Source organism: Mirounga leonina, unplaced genomic scaffold (assembly GCF_011800145.1).
Source record: "Mirounga leonina isolate KUSES-001 unplaced genomic scaffold, KU_Mleo_1.0 Mir_114, whole genome shotgun sequence".
Lineage (NCBI taxonomy): Eukaryota > Metazoa > Chordata > Mammalia > Carnivora > Phocidae > Mirounga > Mirounga leonina.
Genome location: NW_023270265.1, coordinates 26,704,933 through 26,723,225, shown reverse-complemented (window position 1 = coordinate 26,723,225; position 18,293 = coordinate 26,704,933). Strand labels below are relative to the sequence as shown.

The window sequence follows — 18,293 nt, the reverse complement described above, 5'->3', positions numbered from 1 at the left end:
AATGAGATTTGATTACTAAAATCAACAACACTGTAAAAATTAAATAAAAATTTTAAAAACCACATACAACTTCAAATTTATTCCTGTATCTAGAAGCTCCCTCTATGATGGTAATTATCGTTTCAGCCTTGGCTAAACATTGATTTTAACACTTGAGATCACCTGGTCAAAATGTACTGTACCTCTAGAATATATAAAAAATAGAGTCTTACACGAAACCTGAAGAACAAGGAGTCACATCTGTCTCTCTGTACCACTGTTTTTTCATCTTTAAAAGTAATCATCTTATGAGGATGTGAAGATCAAATGAATTAAAAGCACAAAGAACAGGGCATGGCACACAGTAACTGTTCAATAAACGTTGGCTATTATTGTTATGTCCACTGTATCTTACTGAGTGTGGAAATCTGTAAAATTCATTTTTCAAAGTTTGCAATCATGGCAGAAAAAAATCTGATACACCAGACTATTAACAGCTGTTATTTCTGGGAACCTTTTATTTTCTGTGTTATGAATTTCTGCAATGTTTGACTTTTACACTGTTCTATTTTCTAGTTAAGAAAAGATAAAGATACTTTAAGAATTACTGAATTAACAGTAGCTATTTGTTATTATGTATTTCCTCAACCAATAGATACTGAAAGTACAAATTAATATCATGTAGGTGTCCTTGGAAATTTGCTATTAAAAAGGTTATCTTTGTACTTGAAATATTAGGAAACACTGTTTTGGATCATGATAACAGTTTCAACCTTATACAAAGCATCTATAATACCAAGATCTCAGATAGTCCACAATTCCAATAATATAAGATTATGCTTCTTATTGTAGCCAAGATTCAGCAGTAGAACACTGAATACCAAAATGAGAAACATGTTGCTAGGAACTCTTGAAAGAGGCAAAAAAGTCAAGATAAACCACAGGTTATGCATACTAATTCAAGTACTATTCTTTTAAAATATAATTTACCAAACTCTTAACTGATCTGAGACATTCAATTTCCCTCTAGGAAGGAAACTGAATATTTAAACCAATTTGTTTTAAAAAAGTGCCACCTAATGGGGCACCTGGGTGGCTCAGTCGTTAAGCGTCTGCCTTTGGCTTAGGTCATGATTCCAGGGTCCTGGGATCGAGCCCTGCATTGGGCTCCCTGCTCAGTGGGAAGCCTGTTTCTCCCTCTCCCACTCCCCCTGCGTGTGTTCCCTCTCTCGCTGTGTCTCTCTCTGTCAAATAAATAAAATCTTAAAAAAAAAAAAAAAGTGCCACTGAGGTACAATTTTATTTAAAAATTAATAAATTAATTTTGATTCTACCTGAAGCAGGTTCCCATGAATCAGAAGAGGATCTTTTCCTTGAGAAATGTCCATTTTCCTATTAGCAAAATGAGAAAAAGTTAATTAGGAATTGGGGCCAGTAAAGAATGTAAACTTTTCTTTATAACATTTAAACACAGATTTCTAGACCAATTAAAGCAAGCACTTATACTTGGAGAGAAATTCAAACTTCTATAATAAAACATTTTAAACTCTTTAAGTTTTATAAAAATGAAGGGCATTTGTATCATAAAATGTAAAAATGTCATAAAAATAAAAGCCAGTTTTCATAATGCAAATTTAGAGCTAAAGATTAAGCACTATATCATTATTTTGAAAAAGAAATAGTAAGCCTAATATTTGCCAATTAAATGGACATAACTCAGGGGCGCCCAGGTGGCTCAGTCAGTTAAGTGCCTGACTTTGGTTCAGGTCATGATCTCAGGGTCCTGGGATCGAGCCGTGTCCGGCTCCCCACTGAGTGGGGAGTCTGCCTATCACTACCCCCCCCCCAACTTGTGCTCTTTCTCTAATAAATAAATAAAATCTCTAAAAAAAAAAGTGGACATAACAGACTCTTTAATACTTCAGTTCAAGTATTGACGTACAACCAAACACTAAAATCTTCTAAGAATGGACCAAATGTTACTAACTTCTATTGATTGTTAGCAAATCTCATTGGTAAAGACACCAAACTCCTTTCAAACAAACCCTAGAGTTTACAAACACATTTTCTAACAATATACAAGGCAACACTCTCCATTCCCTCCTAAAATGTCATAGTTTGGTTTACTTTTTTGGTCTACCTGGCTTTAAAATCTCATAGCATCTTATCAACATAGCCCTTTCTTGATATCTGACCTTGCTTTATTTGCTCTGTATGTAGAAAAGTTCTTTGAAACAGAGGTACTTGTCTTTCTAGGGGAGAGGGTCAGCTTTTATGCTAATCTAGGTTTGGTCTATTCTCAAGGGAGAATATGAAGTTAATATGTATCTGGATAGCTTTCTAAGTATTATCTAAGTTGTCTAAGACCCATTCTCAAAATTATTTAGGACTCATATAATCTAAACCAGTCAGTCTCAAAACTTTAAAGTATATCAGAATCATTTGGAAGGCTTGTTAATTGCAGATTGCTGGTCTTACCTCTAATTTCTGGTTCAGTGAGTCTGGGGCAGGGCCTGAGAATTTGCATTTCTAAGTTCCCAGGTGATGCTGATGTTGTTAGTCTAGGGACCACATTTTGAGAACCGCTGTTCTAAAACGTTTCTTCCTGTTTTAGATTTTTCCATTCCTTAAGTATCTCCCTTCAGCACAGCCTAATTTAAAAATGACTATACTTGCCTAAAAAAAGAATGCTTACTTTCTTGATTAAGAAAGGTCTTTGTTCATGGTCTGAAAAAATTAAGGGCAAGAAACATTAAACTGAATCCTACGGACAGTCAGAAGAAATGTAATGAAATTAGGTTTTAAACAAACTGTGTATCAGTATTTCCTTAACAAAAGATACCAATATGATGCTAAGTTATTAAATATTTTTAGATTTAGCATGTTAAATAAAGCAGTAGCCAGGCTAATCCAGTAATTATTACACATACCAGGTTTGAAAGATTACTCTTTCCAGGTGTGACGTCATTCTGTTTACTTTGTTCCTGCCTTGGTTTACATTTTCTTTCTATACTAGAGGATTTTAAGGAAAGATTGCTTGCTTCTGAGAAAGAATTTTCCGAGTTGATTCTCTGCTCCATCTGCTCCCTTCTCAACTTCTTTAGTTCTCTTTCTCTGCAGTAAGAAGCTAATGACAACTGGAATTTAGCCCCCAATGGACTTTCTCCTGGGTGGTGCCTGGATAGGCTGCTTCTGCTGCTAAGACTTCTAGAGCTGTTCTTGAAGATGTCAGTTTCTGTCACTGTGGCCTGCTTTTTGGAATCTGCACTGGTCTTGTCTCGATCTCTATCATTCTTCTCCCTGCTATTTTCATGAATGAACAGTGACTTCCTTCTCTCTGGAGATCGATGTTTTTTCTTCAGTGCCTTCATCTCCTTTGACAAGCAATATGGAGGAACATAGACTTTTGCAACTGCCTTTGGATATTTGGTGGCGATTGACACACAAGGCCGACGTGACTCATGCATACCACGATCTTTATGGTGCTCTTTTACACCTTTCATGAAAGCCTCTAAAATACCGCTCTTTTCTGATGGCACCCTTTTGGGTTTAGATTTTTTTGGTGAGGATAGTTTCCTTCCAAACTGCTCTGTCCCACTGATGGACAATCCACTTCCTCCATATTTGATGTCTGATTTTTGTGGAGAATCCAACATATGTCTGTCTAAATAGCCAATTAAAACACAAATTGCATGTTATTAAAAATAACACAAACTATTACATTTTGTATATTTATTTAAATTAATAATACTTAAAATACTAAGCTATCACAAGAATTTTCAAATCAATATTTAGATGATGATACACATTTCATGGGGGGGAATTAAGACATGATTTATTTAATAGCCTTACTTTCATAAAGCTCCCTTTTGCTACATCCTGTAAGCTCATATGGCTCCATTTATAAAATGTTACTGTATTAGAGAATCAAAATAGTATGCAGTATGAACATTATTGACTGAATAGTTTAAATGTAAGAAAGAATAACAGCAAAAAGTTTCATGACGTTTACAACTTATCTTTGTAAAAAACACTGCATCTTCATTATATTCTCAATTTGAACATTATGCTTAATCAAGTAAGAGCTTAGAGAAATTTATTGAATCCATCTCCCTCTTCAAAAGATCCTGTAAAAAAATGCATTAATAGTATACATACCTTGTTTTGAAGCTGGTTTGAAGAAATCTATAATTGACTGCTTCCTGAAAATAAAAGCATAACTAATATGGTATCACATAAGCAAACGTTAAAACCTCAATAATTCAGATTAAGGGGAGAATACTAGATTTATAGGATATAGATTGGATTTCACTACCTGGTTTAATCATTCTGACAATGGCAATAATGCCTTGCTAAGCTGATTATAAAAAACTGAAAATATAATTTACCATTTCCTGTAGGAGCAAATTTATAAAAGCACAACTGAGGTTTATATAATCTATAGTACTAAAATGATAAGACTGGAGTACAGATCCAGGGAATTGACAGTGTGCTTCCTAGGAAAAGCTTACTGCTACGTGAAGGGATCTGATCCTATTGCTTGGTATCTCCAGTGACTGGTACAAAATAATGCTCAATAGATGTTTGCTGAATGAATAATGGAGATTATAAAAACTGAGTAAAACCTGAACAGACTCATAGCAAGAGTAGATGGTAGAATGGCATATCAGTGATTGGGCCCAGCTGGGGAGGCAGCTGAGTTGAAGGGCATGCTGGCCATAATGCAGAAAGGATCAAGTGCCAAGTTTATACTACCTTCTTTATATACTACAGTAAGATGTTAATCTAAGTAACAGCAGAAATTAGAATGATCTTCACAACTAGTGTTTCAAAATCTTAATTTTTACCTAAAAACTCTTCAGATATTTACAAAAATAACACATTGCCTGGGGAAAACACGAAACACGAGAAAAGGAAGAAAGTGAACAATTACAAAAACCAAATTGTTTTAATTTTTAAGGATTTCTGCGCCTTTCTGCAGAGTAACACAAAGTGAACCATATTACCAGAATTTGTATTTGGATTGATGTATTTAGAGTTATCTGTCAGCTGCATAAAGAGAAATGTCATCATATGTAGAGCAAAAAATTTCCTTGCAAAATTCTGCTAAAACATATTCATTTCACTGAAAGAGAAGCAGTACACTCAGTTTCCCTAAACATTTATTCATTATGAGGTTGGAATGCTCAGAGAAAACTTGAACAATCCAAGTCCCTCGTACGCTTCACAGGTCACGTTCGAAGAGCAACACCAGTCTTTAATGGTTTACTGAGAGTCTACAATGTTTATAAAATGTTGGTAGAAAAGCTAACTGGTTATGAAATGAATATGAGTGATAGACTAAGAAATAATTTATGCATTTGTTTTCATAAAACATAAAAAATTCCACAGGAGAATAAACGAAGAAATGTCAGAGGTTCTGTAAATCGGGAAAGGATGATGCCCTCTGTTACTGGTTGAGGAGAGATGGGAAAGGATTAAGCAGCAGCTAATTCAAAACAATACTAAATATGCCTTTACATTAATTACTAAAAGTAACATTGTATCTTTCCTAAAATATTAGATCCCAGGCTCCTTTTCGAGTAATACACCAGAGGGAAAAATGGTTTTGGGTAAAACATACAAGAAATCTGTAAAATAACCATGAATGTAACTTTCAAGTAGGAACAGTTCTCTAATTTTATATGCACAGAAATGTCCATTAGTTATTTATAACTAGCTTTTAAAAATTATAACAGCTCACAAGCCCTTATCTGAAATTTTTGGGGTCAAATGTTTTTGAATTTTGAATTTACTGGATTTTAGAAAGGGGGTAACCTGGATGCATTACATAAAGTCCCCCAGTGGGGTCTGACACTGCACCCCAGAAGCAAACACACCAATATTTCTCCAGCAAAGCTTACAAATACTCACACTTAATGCCATAAAGCCCATAAATAGCCTTCCATTAGTTCTAGTCAGGTTTGGCTGCCAAAGTCAGAGGTGGTGCCAAACTTACTGAAAACTTTTGATTTTCATAGCATTCTGGCTTTCACAATTAAGATAAGGGATTGTGGACCTGTACCACATTAGAAGATAAACTTACTGTTAAACTTGTTACAAGCTTTTTAAAACTTAAAATAAAAAAGACAGTACCAAGTGCGTAGAGAATTTAAACATGTTTTATTGTCAGAGGATGTCAAAACTCCCCCATCTTATTACATAGCTCCCACAAAATCTTCACAAGAAACCTAGCCTGGAGAGGCGGAAAGTTACTGAAGGAAAAAACATATCACATTCCAAATCTGCATGTCAAGTATCAATTATCGTGCATACTGGACTATAAAGTAATTCGTGGAAAGGTTTTCCTCGTCACGTCGTACATAATTTCACCCACAATTGAGAAAAGATTTATACTGTTAAGCTACTACGATCAGTAGAACTGCAACGTACAAAAAAACCACCTAAATATGCACTAAGCAGGCAGGGCCCCGGGTCCAGCTATCGTAAAAGACAAAAATCACGGTCTACCTAAGGCGGGTTCTCCGTAGCGACCCAAGCTGTGTGTGGTCACTAGACCGAGAACTGCGTCCCAACTACAGAAAAGGAAACTCGAAGTCCCAGAAGCCCCCGCGCGGAGGCGGGGCAGGGGTTTGCCAGGCCCCGGAAAGCCGAGGCCTGAGCTCGCGGAGGATGGCGGGAACTGAAAGAGCGGGCGTCCGCAGTCCTCCCTCATACCCTTGCCCCCGCGACCCGGCCCCTTCTCCAGCCCTCTGCACGGTACCTGTCCCCAGGACTCTTTGTTCTCTTTCCCGCTGCAGCAGGGGCGGTACTACCGGGTCTCAGATGGCAGCGCGGGGGCGACGACCCCGGGGCTGGGGATGAGGGGAAACCTGGCCTAGCGGGCATGCAGCGCCTTGTCATGTCGGCGCCGCTGGCGACGGCGGCATGAGCTGTGGCTGGAGAAGTTGGGTGCGTGGTTGCCGTCTTGCTGCTGGGACTCGGGAAGGCTGTCGGAGCGGAGTTGGGCGGCACCCCCTTCCCTCTTCATGGCGGTTCTCTCTCTTCGGAAGTGACTCCTGTATGAGCGGGAAGGAACCTGAGGACCAACAGGGGGCGGGTCTTACTTGAAGGGTCGCACTCTGACTGGCTGGCACGGCGGTCATTTCAGTAGTGGCGCAATAGAAAGCCGCAGCCTCTCAGGAGAAGGTGGGGCTTCGAGAAGGGGGAGGGGGTAGGAAAACTGCCCCCCCCGTCACGTGCGCGGTTGCGGGGGGAGCGCCCCGTCGCATCCGGGCCGCGTCGGCCTTGGCAGGCACGCGGGGGCGGACAGGCGCGGGCCGTTGCGGATGCTGCGGCAGCTGGCGACAGCCGCCTGCTCGAGGGCGAGGGACGACGAGGTTTGCAGAAGCAAACCCGAGCCCGGCAGCTGCCTTCAGTGAGGATGGCCAACGGTTCGGCTTCCTGTGTCATACAATTGTGCCTCAGAAATCCCCAGCTGTTCATTCCATCCTCTCTTTAACATCTTAGGCCAAAGTGCCCTAATGCTGTCACCATTTCCTTGGTAATCTGCACAACCCAATCTGAAGACTTGTCTGTTCTGTGAGAGTTCTTGTTAAGTATTGTGGATGCCTTTTCTCTTTCTTTAAGAAGGAAAAAAAGACCCCACAGAAATAAAGGCTGTTTTTATTCCACAGAAGCATTTTGTTTCTCAGCTGTTGAAATGAGTTATCCATGAAGTCTCTGCAGCCAGATTCCTTGGAGATTTTTGAAAGGAACACAGGGTCAGCTTTCAATTACCCATGTTAAGTGTGGACAGCATAGATTAGTGAAAGCTGCCAGCACTCTCCAGTCCTTCTTTGTAAGGGGCTTGTGTGTTGGAGGCTGTTAGCCACGGTTTTCCTCACGAACTGAGACTGGTCAGAATATCTCTGAGCCTCAGTTTCCACATCTATACAATGCTATTCTATTTTTCTGGGAAACTGTAAACTATAAAAGTGATAAGCAGTGTAAACTTAACAGTTCAGAGTCTCTCGTGTAATAAGCACTGAGCAAATTAGTGTTCCCTTTCCTTTGCTCTTTAGACATACTCTTACACTCTAATTTACTACAAAATCTTCCAGAGATACCTCAGATACTGTCTGACATATATGCAGACATATGTTGTATGTAATATATTAATAGTTATCACGTACATTATATGTGATATCTTCAGGATGTCCAAGCTTTAATTGTCAGGCCTGTTCAATCATTTGGGTGGAACAAAATCTTAAAACACAAAAGAATTTAGACAGGTATTTAAAGTCTATTGTGCTGAGGGGCGCCTGGGTGGCTCAGTTGTTAAGCGCCTGCCTTTGGCTCAGTTCATGTTCCCAGCGTCCTAGGATCAAGCCCCCCCATAGGGCTCCTTGCTCAGCGGGGAGCCTGCTTCTCCCTCTCCCTCTGCCTGCTGCTCCCCCTGATTGTGCTCTCTGTCTAATAAATAAATAAAATCTTTAAAAAAAAATAAAATTTATTGTACTGAGATTTGACTGCTTCTGTAGCTAAGCAAGGCTGACTGACCTGAAGTTCACTTCTTTTCCCTCCTGGTTAGCCCTTAGGAGGAAGAATTAATGAGGAATAAAAGTGGCCCACAAGGTTGCAAAGCATAGGGTAAAAGATAAACAGTGAATGTACGATCTGTCATACAACCCAAAAAGCATATATATGCAGCTAATATACTAGGTAGCAAGAAAGGAAATACTATGGGGCTCCTGGGTGGCTCAGTTGCTTAAACGACTGTCTTCAGCTCAGGTCATGATCCCAGGGTCCCGGGATCGAGCCCCACATCGAGCCCCACATCGGGCTCCCGCTCAGCGGGAAGCCTGCTTCTCCCTCTCCCACTCCCCCTGCTTGTGTTCCCTCTCTCACTGTCTCTCTCTGTCAGATAAATAAATGAAATCTTTAAAAAAAAAAAAAGAAAGGAAATACTAAAACAAGGGGCATTTTTTCTGCTAGTAGCGAGAAGTTGTTGTACGTAGCATCATTCTCTACCTAACAAAGAATACAATAGATGCTTGAAATGTGTTGAATGAATAATGATTTACACATTTGTTTATTTGGGGCTTTTTACATGTATTATTTCCTATCTCGTATTAGTGCTTTCTCTTGGGTGTTTTTACACTAGTAAATTCTTGCTTCTATAATGGCACATCTACAAAACATTTAATCTGATTCGTCTCACTGCATGCTCGGGCCATAATAAAGAGCGATGCATAAAAAACAACATTCTACATGATTAATCAGTTGCTTTTCTTGGATTATAGTATTTGAATCATCTGGCCTCCAAGGTATCACTTTAAAGTCTGTACTCATGCTACCAAACAATAGTTTTCACATTTTCTTAATCTGAGCAACAGATTATAGAGTTAAGTGAGGCAAGAAATCCCTTGATCAATAAATGGAGATGGAGTCATAATGAAAACACAATTTTAAAAATCTCTTCTTAACAGGGAAGTAGTTATCCAAATCCTCAATAAGCATCAAGGCTCTTCTTTGTTTAAGCTGTATTTGAAAATGATACAGATTTGGTCACAGGGTGAAATATGCTCAACATACTAACTAGAACCGCTGGGAGCCTCTCAGGCTCTCCCCCCGCCCCCAATAGCGTTGGGCACTCTATTTTGTGTTTATACCCCTTCTCCCCACATTGAATGTGTACCTATGCCACATGCGCACACACGGTTCATGTAGGGTTCATGTAGTGGGCCGGAAATAGATAGCCAGGAGCTGTCCACCAGGTGAGAGGTGGTAAAGAACTCAGGTGCTTGCCTGTGAGGAGACAAGAGGAGAGTAGAACTGGGGTGGGGCTGGGAGGAGAGGATGATGAATAAAGTAGACAAGACTCAATTAGAGACTTAAGACAAAACTTCAGCCAGGATTGGATAAAGAATATGGAGAAATTAAGGCCAGATGACCATAAAAGGCTAGTTTGAAAAGATTTCTGGGAATGCGGGTGGGGATGAGGAAGCAAAGACCATAGGAATGGAGTGGCTTCTATGCATGAAGCTTCTATGGGGTGCAGCTCCCCTCAGTCTGGCACCCTGAACTGTTAAAGGCCGTTAGGAGGAGGGCAGACTCTGGCCTTGATGGGAAGGGACGGGGCAGCAGCAGCAACATTGTTACGTGTACAACAGATCGAGTTTGCTGGGAGTGTCAAGCCCAACGTGGGAATCCTGAGAGGAGTGACAGGATAACTGATGCCAGAGATTCCAAGCGGGCACAAAGGAAACAACAGTGGGGCAGACTGGCTCAGCAGTACCTTAGCAGGCAGGGACTAAAAGAACAAAAGGTCAGTAAGTTACAAAAAATGATACTAAAAAGAAGAGAACTAAAGTAAAAGTAACTTCTGGTTCCACAGTAATGACACACTTTTGCTCTGAGATTGCTACCTTCTGGTAAATTCCAAGGCTCTTGTTGGAGGTTTCTCCAGGGCAGGCGGAGAGACCAAGGTGGGTTTACTGTAGAGCTGCCAGCCGATGGCCAAGCCTGTATGTGTGGAGGGGAAGGTGGAGGGACCTGGGAAGCGGGGGATAAGGAACAGACCCAGAGAAACAGGAAATAATTAACTTGAACGCCTGACAGAGAAAGACCACATGATGATCTGACGAAGGAAAGGCGAGCTCCTGCTTCTCACGAGCCACACGATTCACTTTGCAAGTGGATGCCGAACTCAAAACTGCCCAACAAGCATTTGGAAGAAGCACTGGCTTGGTTTTAAGGGGCTGCTAGGGACACGCCAAATGTAATATAACGTAATGTCATATAATCTAAATTTCCTGGGAATAATTAGTAACACTCTGAGAAAGCAGATCCTATGTTAGGGAAAGTACGTTTCTTGTTATTTCACTATGGAATGTTGCAAGATAATATTTCCTACACTTTAGAACACAAGTAACATATTTGTGATTTTTGACATACCTAAATATTTCCTGTACTATTATTTACTCAATATTTTCACTTAAATCACTCTTAAACCCATTTATTTTAGAAGAAAACTTAAAATGATTTCCCTAAATTAAAAATCAGTATCACTTGGAAAGTGATAACTTTCCAAATGGAAGCAAACTGTAAAAACTAATAAAGAACTAAATAAGAACTAGAAAAATATCTCCCCACATTTCTCCTACAGTCATCTTGTTTACTAGTGGTGGTAGGCATAGATATTATTCATATATGTGAAATACAAGAGAGTCTTTGGAAAATACTAGTTTTAGGGACTCCGGTCTATAATCAGGTGTTTTTCACACATGGTTAGCAACCCATTAGAGGGTTTTAAAGTTGATGTAAAGGGGGTCCCAGACCATAATTGAAAAAAGAGTGAGGGAATGGAATAGGGAATATCAGTGCACCACACATAGTTTAGTTATGTGTTATTTTGCAAAACTTCAGTTGTATGTATTTTCTTTTGGAGGCAGTGATATAAAAAGTAGGTCTGTGGCTCCTACTGTGGGCAGTGGTGGAAATGTTTGAAAGTTGTTGCTGTAATCTGTAGTCATACTTCACCCTTCTGCGTACTGGGGGCTCTGAACAGCAGAAGCTGCTTGGAGGAGAAAAGGTGGGCTTCCTTTGGTCACTCCTGCTGGTGAGGAGGGTCAGGAGACACAGCTCAGGCTCCCCTTATGTTCCTTTAAAGCCATTCCCTCCAGGAGAGGGGAGCCTTGTAGAGGGAGGCTGACTCTCTAGAGGAGCTGACCTTTCCCCATCCTGCGCTGTAATAGCTTCAAGATGGAGAGGATGGCCAAGGGGGCCCTCTTAAGTCCAGCCTTGTCCTCAGTAATCTAGGGACTGTGGGTGAGAAATGGTGGAAGGGAGAATGTTGCAAACGAGGCAGAGATCCCCTGTTCCACCTGCCCCTGACATAAAACCCCACCACCTGGAACTGGAGAGGGTCTGGGAGGGAGAATACATTTGATCTCTTACCTCTGCAGTGCTCTTCCCAGAATTCCTCACATCATGACCCTTACTTTATCAGGCTCTGACTTGCCTCTACAGTCATTCCCTACCAACACTATCCTGAAGCTGGAAGCTTCCACACCACCAAAATACTGAACCTTCTGTGCCAGCCTTCCTGAAAACGTGCTTCCCTGAGCTCTCAAAGAGATTCTTAAAGACGTAGAACAACATTTAAAAATCAAGAGATTTCACACAAAACTCTAGATTTCTGGCTTTAACTGGTATAAAGGAGGGGTCTCACACTTACGCCTACAGGGGCTAGGTAAATAAATATGTGAATCAGGTTCATTTTCCTGACTTTTATAGAGAGTTGGGATCAGAGAACTACTTTGCAGGTCAGTACGGCGATGGCGGCGAACTCCTATTGGGCCTCACTATGGGTCAGGCACTTTTCTAAGCACTTTACGATTGCTGACCCCTTTAATCTTTGCCACGTCCCTACAAGTTAGGACATGGTGGCACTGGCCCAGTGTTTGCACAAGCATGGTGGTAAATGGCACGTGGAACTCAGCCTCAGTGAGTGGAGAGGCGAGGCTCTGGGGGGACCTGGGGAGCACATTCCCAGCTAAATGGAGACAACCTCTCTAGGCTGCAGTTTCCACGTGGGAATGTAGGCCCCGTGTTTCCTCCTCTTCTCTCAGCAGCAAAGAGAGAAACACCCGGCAGTGGGGAGGTGAGGCATGACATTGCACAGCAACTCCTTTTTGAGCTGCCCTGGATGTCTTAATATACACCCTAATATTTGTTTCTAAAGTTCTAGGAGAGAATGCTCTTGTAAAGCATTTCCTCTTGGAACCAAGAGAGGAAGAAATAGTGCTTTCGGTACCCAGAGGAGTGTTACAGGGAGTTAGCAGGGTTCTCACTCAGGGGTTCTTACTTAAAGAAATTGTCACACTTTACTTATAATCAATACCTGTGGGCATTTCAAAGAACCAGTGGCCGATATCTATCAAAGATATAAAATGCACATGTCCTTTGATTCAGCAATTCCCCTTCTAATGTCTCTTAGAAATATACCTCTCTAAAACTAATGATGTAATGTATGGGGATTAACATAAGAATAAAAAAAAAAAAGAAATATACCTCTCCTCCATTCACAAAGATGGATCTATAAAGTTATTTGTTGTAGCATTAGCTGTAGTATAAGGCTGCAAAGGAACTAACCAGCCCAGAAGTCGGGGACAAAACAAATCATGGCACATCCATACAGTAGAATGCTGTGCTGCACTTAGGAATTCACTTGGAAAGTGCAGCGTCCTTCCAGAGAGTCTTGGCGTATACATGCAAATCACCCATTTTACTTATACAAGCAATAGCATAGTCTATGTATACACGGTAGCATACACTGTTCTGCAACTTAATTTTTTCTTAATATATCTTCGAAACTATTCCATACCAGTTTATACTGTTCACAAGTGTAGAGAGTTCTGCTAAACTACTCTGTAATATTGCCAACCTTGGCATCTAGTTAGCATGGCCAAGCAGCCTGCAGGGGCCTTGAACTGACATCTGCCCTCCCACGCACGTGCCTAGATAACAGCCTGCAGAGTAACAAGTAAACGTAAGTTCCTGATAACCTCCCCCCAACAGTCCCTGTGATCAACAGTCTCCCCCGCCTCCTCCTTGTGTGCCCCTTAATAAGACCCCCGGGGAGCTTACCAAAATCCAGATCTTTTTAATTTGAATTGACCAATGGGGCCTTAACCTGGGAACCACAAAGGATTCTACCATGGACCCGAATAAAGGCATGTGCTCCAGGTCCTGCTGCTCTCTCTGCCTGCAGCCTGCCTTGACCTCCCCACGTGGGAGGCCACTGGTCCTTTTAAGTGGCCACCTTGATCATAGGTAAAGAAGTCCTTAACAATGGTTGCCTCTAGAGAGAGCTTTTCCCCTACTTGTGAAATTTGTATTTTACCAGTTATATATATTACATTTCTAAAGAAACAGCTCTCTCTCTCTCACCTACACATAAGAAAATAAAAGGACCACTAGTTTCAGATTAAACGTTATGCTGTTATATTAACTGCTTTCAGCGAAGACTTGCCAGATACCCGCCACTATTTCTGTTAGCCTCTGCCCATTTCTCCTTCATCTCCCTTCCCTAGGACCTTGATACTGACACCCCTGCGCCTATCTGCTTATTGTGGCCAATGTGGAGGCCATTTGCTTATGTTGCCTGAGGAGGGATTCAGCAGGACAAACATTTGATGCTGAGTTCTCAAGCTCTGCGTGTCTTAAATGTAACTTATTATCTCCACTCCCTAACCTCCCAATGTAATGTTCTCTCCTCCTGTATTTCTTATCTTAGTGAATCGGGACATCATCTCCCTTCCTCTGTCACCCAAACCAGAAGCCTGGGAACCCTACTAACTAACCCCTCCTCTCTATTACCCTCAGCCCCCACCTGTCATCAGTCATCAAGTCTTAGTGGTTTTGCACCCTAAATATCACTTGTATCCTTTCTTTCTCTTAAAAATACATGCACACACAAACATATATTTGGTTCTTTTTAGAAATGTAAAAGATACAGTCAAACACAAAGAAGAATATTACAAACACATATTCACCACTCCAGATTCACAGACTGTGAACAGTTTGCCCAGTTACTCTCCTCTCCTCTTTTCTGGTCTTTTTTTTTTTTTTTTTAAGATTTCATTTATTTATTTGAGAGAGAGACAGAGAGAGCATGAGTAGGGGGAGGGGCAGAGAGAGAAGGAGAGGGACAAGCAGACTCCCTGCTGAGCAGGGATTCCCAATGGGGGGTTCACGGGGGCGGGCTCAATCCTAGGACCCTGAGATCATGACCTAAGCTGAAGTCAGACGCTTAAGCTTAACTGACTGAGCCATCCAGGAACCCCTCTGGTCATTTTGTTTTTATAACAAAACATCACAGAAGTAGCTGTCCTTTTTAACCAACACCCCAGTTTAATTCCCCTCCCCCCAGTATTGTGGTTTTCAAGTACACAAGTTCTCTGTGCCTCAGATTCCTTATTTTTTACATATACCTATATGCAGTCATAAGGAATATATAGGATTATTTTGTATATATTTTTGAAAAGATTTGCATACTTATACATCTTATTTATGTATGCAGTTCATATGCCACATTTTATCCATTACAAACAACGCTGTCACGAACATTTCTGTACATGCTTCTTTGTGCCCATGTGCAAGAATTTCTGTGGGTTATATACTCAGAAGGGAAATTGCTGGGTCATAGGGCATTTGCATTATCAAGTTTATTGTATACTGCCAAATTGCTTTCCATAAATGGCCAAATTAATTTATGACCCCACTAGCAATGTTCTGTTTTCCTCATGTCTGCTCTAATCTTTGATACTGTGCTCCTTTTTTATTTTTGCCTATCTGGAGGGTGAAAATGGCTTCTCATTGTTTTCTTTTGCATTACCTTAATTATTAGGTTGACTATCTCTTCATACATATTGGGGGGGTGCCTATTTGGATTCTTCTTGTGTTAATTGTCCATTTCCATATTTTACTTATTCCTAAGCTGTTTGTGTTTTTCTTATTGGTTTGTAGAATTTAAAACTACATATTTTGTATACTCAAAAATCCCTTCTATCCCTCCCGCTGTATCCCAATACGAGTCCTAATTACCCCCTGCAAAGTCTTTTGCAACAGCTTTCAAACTGGTCCCTTTGTCCTTCTTCATCTCCCCACTGCAGCCTGAGCTATCTTTCTAACAAGCAAATCTGAGTATGCCACTCCCAAATTCATTATTGACAGGGTAACAAAACAAAACAAAATCATCATCATCAACAACGACCAAATCCTCAGCAAACAAATTTCAAGGCACTGAATCAACAACTGAATTCTTCGGCAGGCCATACCAGGTATGCCACGATTTGATCCCTTTCTACCTGTGAGTCCATCACATTGTTCCCCCCCCCCACCCCCCCCACCCCCATGTGTCTTACTTCTAGCCATTCTGAACAGTGGTATTGGCCATTCTTTGAACACATCAGCCTCACTCACACTTCTGGGCTTTTGAGTACCTCATTTCTACTGCCATCTTGTCGTCCTAGTAAAATTTTACCTGACATCCCTAAAGAGACCTGGTTGCCCCTTTCTCAACCCACATATGCTATGACCCCACTATAATATTTATGACCTTGCATTGAAATGATTTATTGTATCTATGTCTTTCCTATGGGTTGAAAGCTTCATTTGGCCAGGGTTCTGTCTGTTTGTTACAAGAGGTAGAATAGTAGAGTGGCTAGGAATATGAGCTCTGGAGCCACAGATGGCCTGGGTTTGAACCTCAGCTCTGTTATTATTTGGGAAGTTGCTTAACTTCTCTGTGACTCAGATTCCTCCTTTGTAAAGCAGGGATAATGATAATAGTACCTATCTCATTGGCTTGTACTGAATCATTTAATATACATAAAGTGCTTATAATAGTATATAGCATATAATAGGTGCCCAATAAAGGTTAATTCTGATGATCTATGTTTGTTTACCTATTATTAATAACCATTATTTATTCATGGTAGGCACTTGGTATATTTGCACGAATACCTTGTCTACCCGCACTATATGTCTTAATGCCCTTTACAGAATTAGGACTGAGAATGTTGAAACACATGTCCCCTGTCTTTGGGGTATTACATCCTCCACAGGGGCTAGCTCCTACCATTCGGTCAGTTCCCCCAGTTTGTCTCCTGCTAGTCCTGGCTTCCTTTGATTGTTGGACATAAGCCCATTCTTCAAAAAGAGGTTCTTAGGGCCAGAGGAGATACTTAGTGTAGGAGCAGTGTTAGCCTAGGTGACACATGGACATCCCCAACTAAAATTTCACAAGTAATCCCCACTATTCACTTAGTCCTGGCTTGGTCAGTGAGTCTTGGTCAATGGTGCCCGTTCTTCCTCCCTTCTTCCCCAGCTCCTCCATCCCAGGCACTTAGCTACCATACCAGAAATAACTGTAGGCATTAGAAAAATGCATTATGTTAAACGCATCTGGGAACATCATTTGCATTTTAAAAACCTTAGCGAGCCCCTCTGTGCTACTTCCACCCCAGTCCTTTCCAAGCCACTCACCGAATCTGCCTTTTCCCTCTTCTCTTCACCCTTGAAGCAGGCTTCAGTCTGAGGTCTCCACGTGTGATAAACCCAAACCATCTGTTCCAAGATTCCCCCAGAATCCGCAGTTTCCCATGGTAGGGACTCAGATGGTCTTTACCGTAACGTTCTCTTTCTGAACTCTTTCAAGCACAAAATTCTCACTTTGTGTTCTTATGATGAGAGCAGAAACAAACCTTTCCTGGGTAGTTGGGAGCAGGAAAATATGCTTTGTTTTTGTTTTGTAGAGCATAGCCTAGAAATGCCATGCCTGATTTTCTAGAGGCTCTTTGAGTGATGCTGGCTTAGATCACCAATGAAAAATTCAGATGTGGACAGGTGTGAAAGTCAAGGGATCAGCCTGGGGGATTCTGGGTGTCTACAGCTCAGCAGAACAAATGGCAAAACAACAGGTGTCCACAGATGTACCGACCCATGAGGCACTTGTACCCAAAGCTCACTTCGGGATTGAATTCTCTCATGAAATCTACCCCCTCTCTGTGCAGCCCCCCTCACCCAATCTCTGCAGGGCTTGGGAAAGGATGCATTCTGCTGGCCTTATGTTACAGGTGCTAGGAGGTTATGTGTGACTCACTCAGAATTAGCTGGCTGTAGGACGCAATGTTCTGACATTTTCAGGCTGTTTATTAGTCATAGAATGTTGCAGCCTACCTAGAGATGTTGTATAATAATGAAAAATTATGGTTGAAGCAAATGCTCCGGGGTGGCCACAGTGACAGAGCAGAAACCTGTTGATTTGGGAACCCAGTGTAGGGTCCTCAGAGCCACAAAGTGTTCTCTTGAAATAAGAAGACAGTTTCCGGGGAGGAGGAAGGAGTTCTGTGGAGAAAAGAATCAATGTGACCTTCTCTAATTTGCGGATCAGAAATGGAGTTGGTGAATTTTGGAAATTTGGCATTTACTGGACAGAAACCAGAGCCAGGGATTACTAACTAAAACACTTTGTAAGCTTTGTGCCACCCCGCATTTGTTCTTACTGTTCTTCTCTGTTTGCTTCTTGGAGTGGTGGAAAAAAACACTTAAAATCCAAACAGGCCAGCGTGCTGGTTGTCAGGAGTTCTAGCCAAACAGGGAGCTAGGGAACTAAATGCTGCCCCTCAGCCCATGGGGGCGATGGTGTGGCAGCCTCTGAAGGAGAGGGAAGCAGATTGAATACCTGGGTCTGCAGCAAGGGAGGACGGGGAGCTTTGGTGAGGTACACTGTGGGAGGGGGCAGTTGGTCCTGAGAAAGGACAGAG

General features: G+C 41.4%; 1 protein-coding gene across 2 annotated transcripts in view; it reads right to left on the bottom strand.

Moving 5' to 3' along the window:
• Positions 1-7,026, bottom strand: part of SLF2 (SMC5-SMC6 complex localization factor 2) — a 44,668-nt gene extending 37,642 nt beyond the window's left edge. For both annotated transcript variants that reach the window (XM_035027369.1, XM_035027377.1), the window contains exons 1-4: positions 6,743-7,026; positions 4,138-4,181; positions 2,910-3,643; positions 1,314-1,371 (exon numbers count right to left, since the gene is read on the bottom strand). In XM_035027369.1, coding sequence (XP_034883260.1) covers positions 1,314-1,371; positions 2,910-3,643; positions 4,138-4,181; positions 6,743-6,882 — 976 coding nt within the window. In that variant the 5' untranslated portion in view covers positions 6,883-7,026. The remainder of the gene's footprint in view (positions 1-1,313; positions 1,372-2,909; positions 3,644-4,137; positions 4,182-6,742) is intronic.
• Between the last annotated feature and the right edge of the window lie 11,267 nt (positions 7,027-18,293).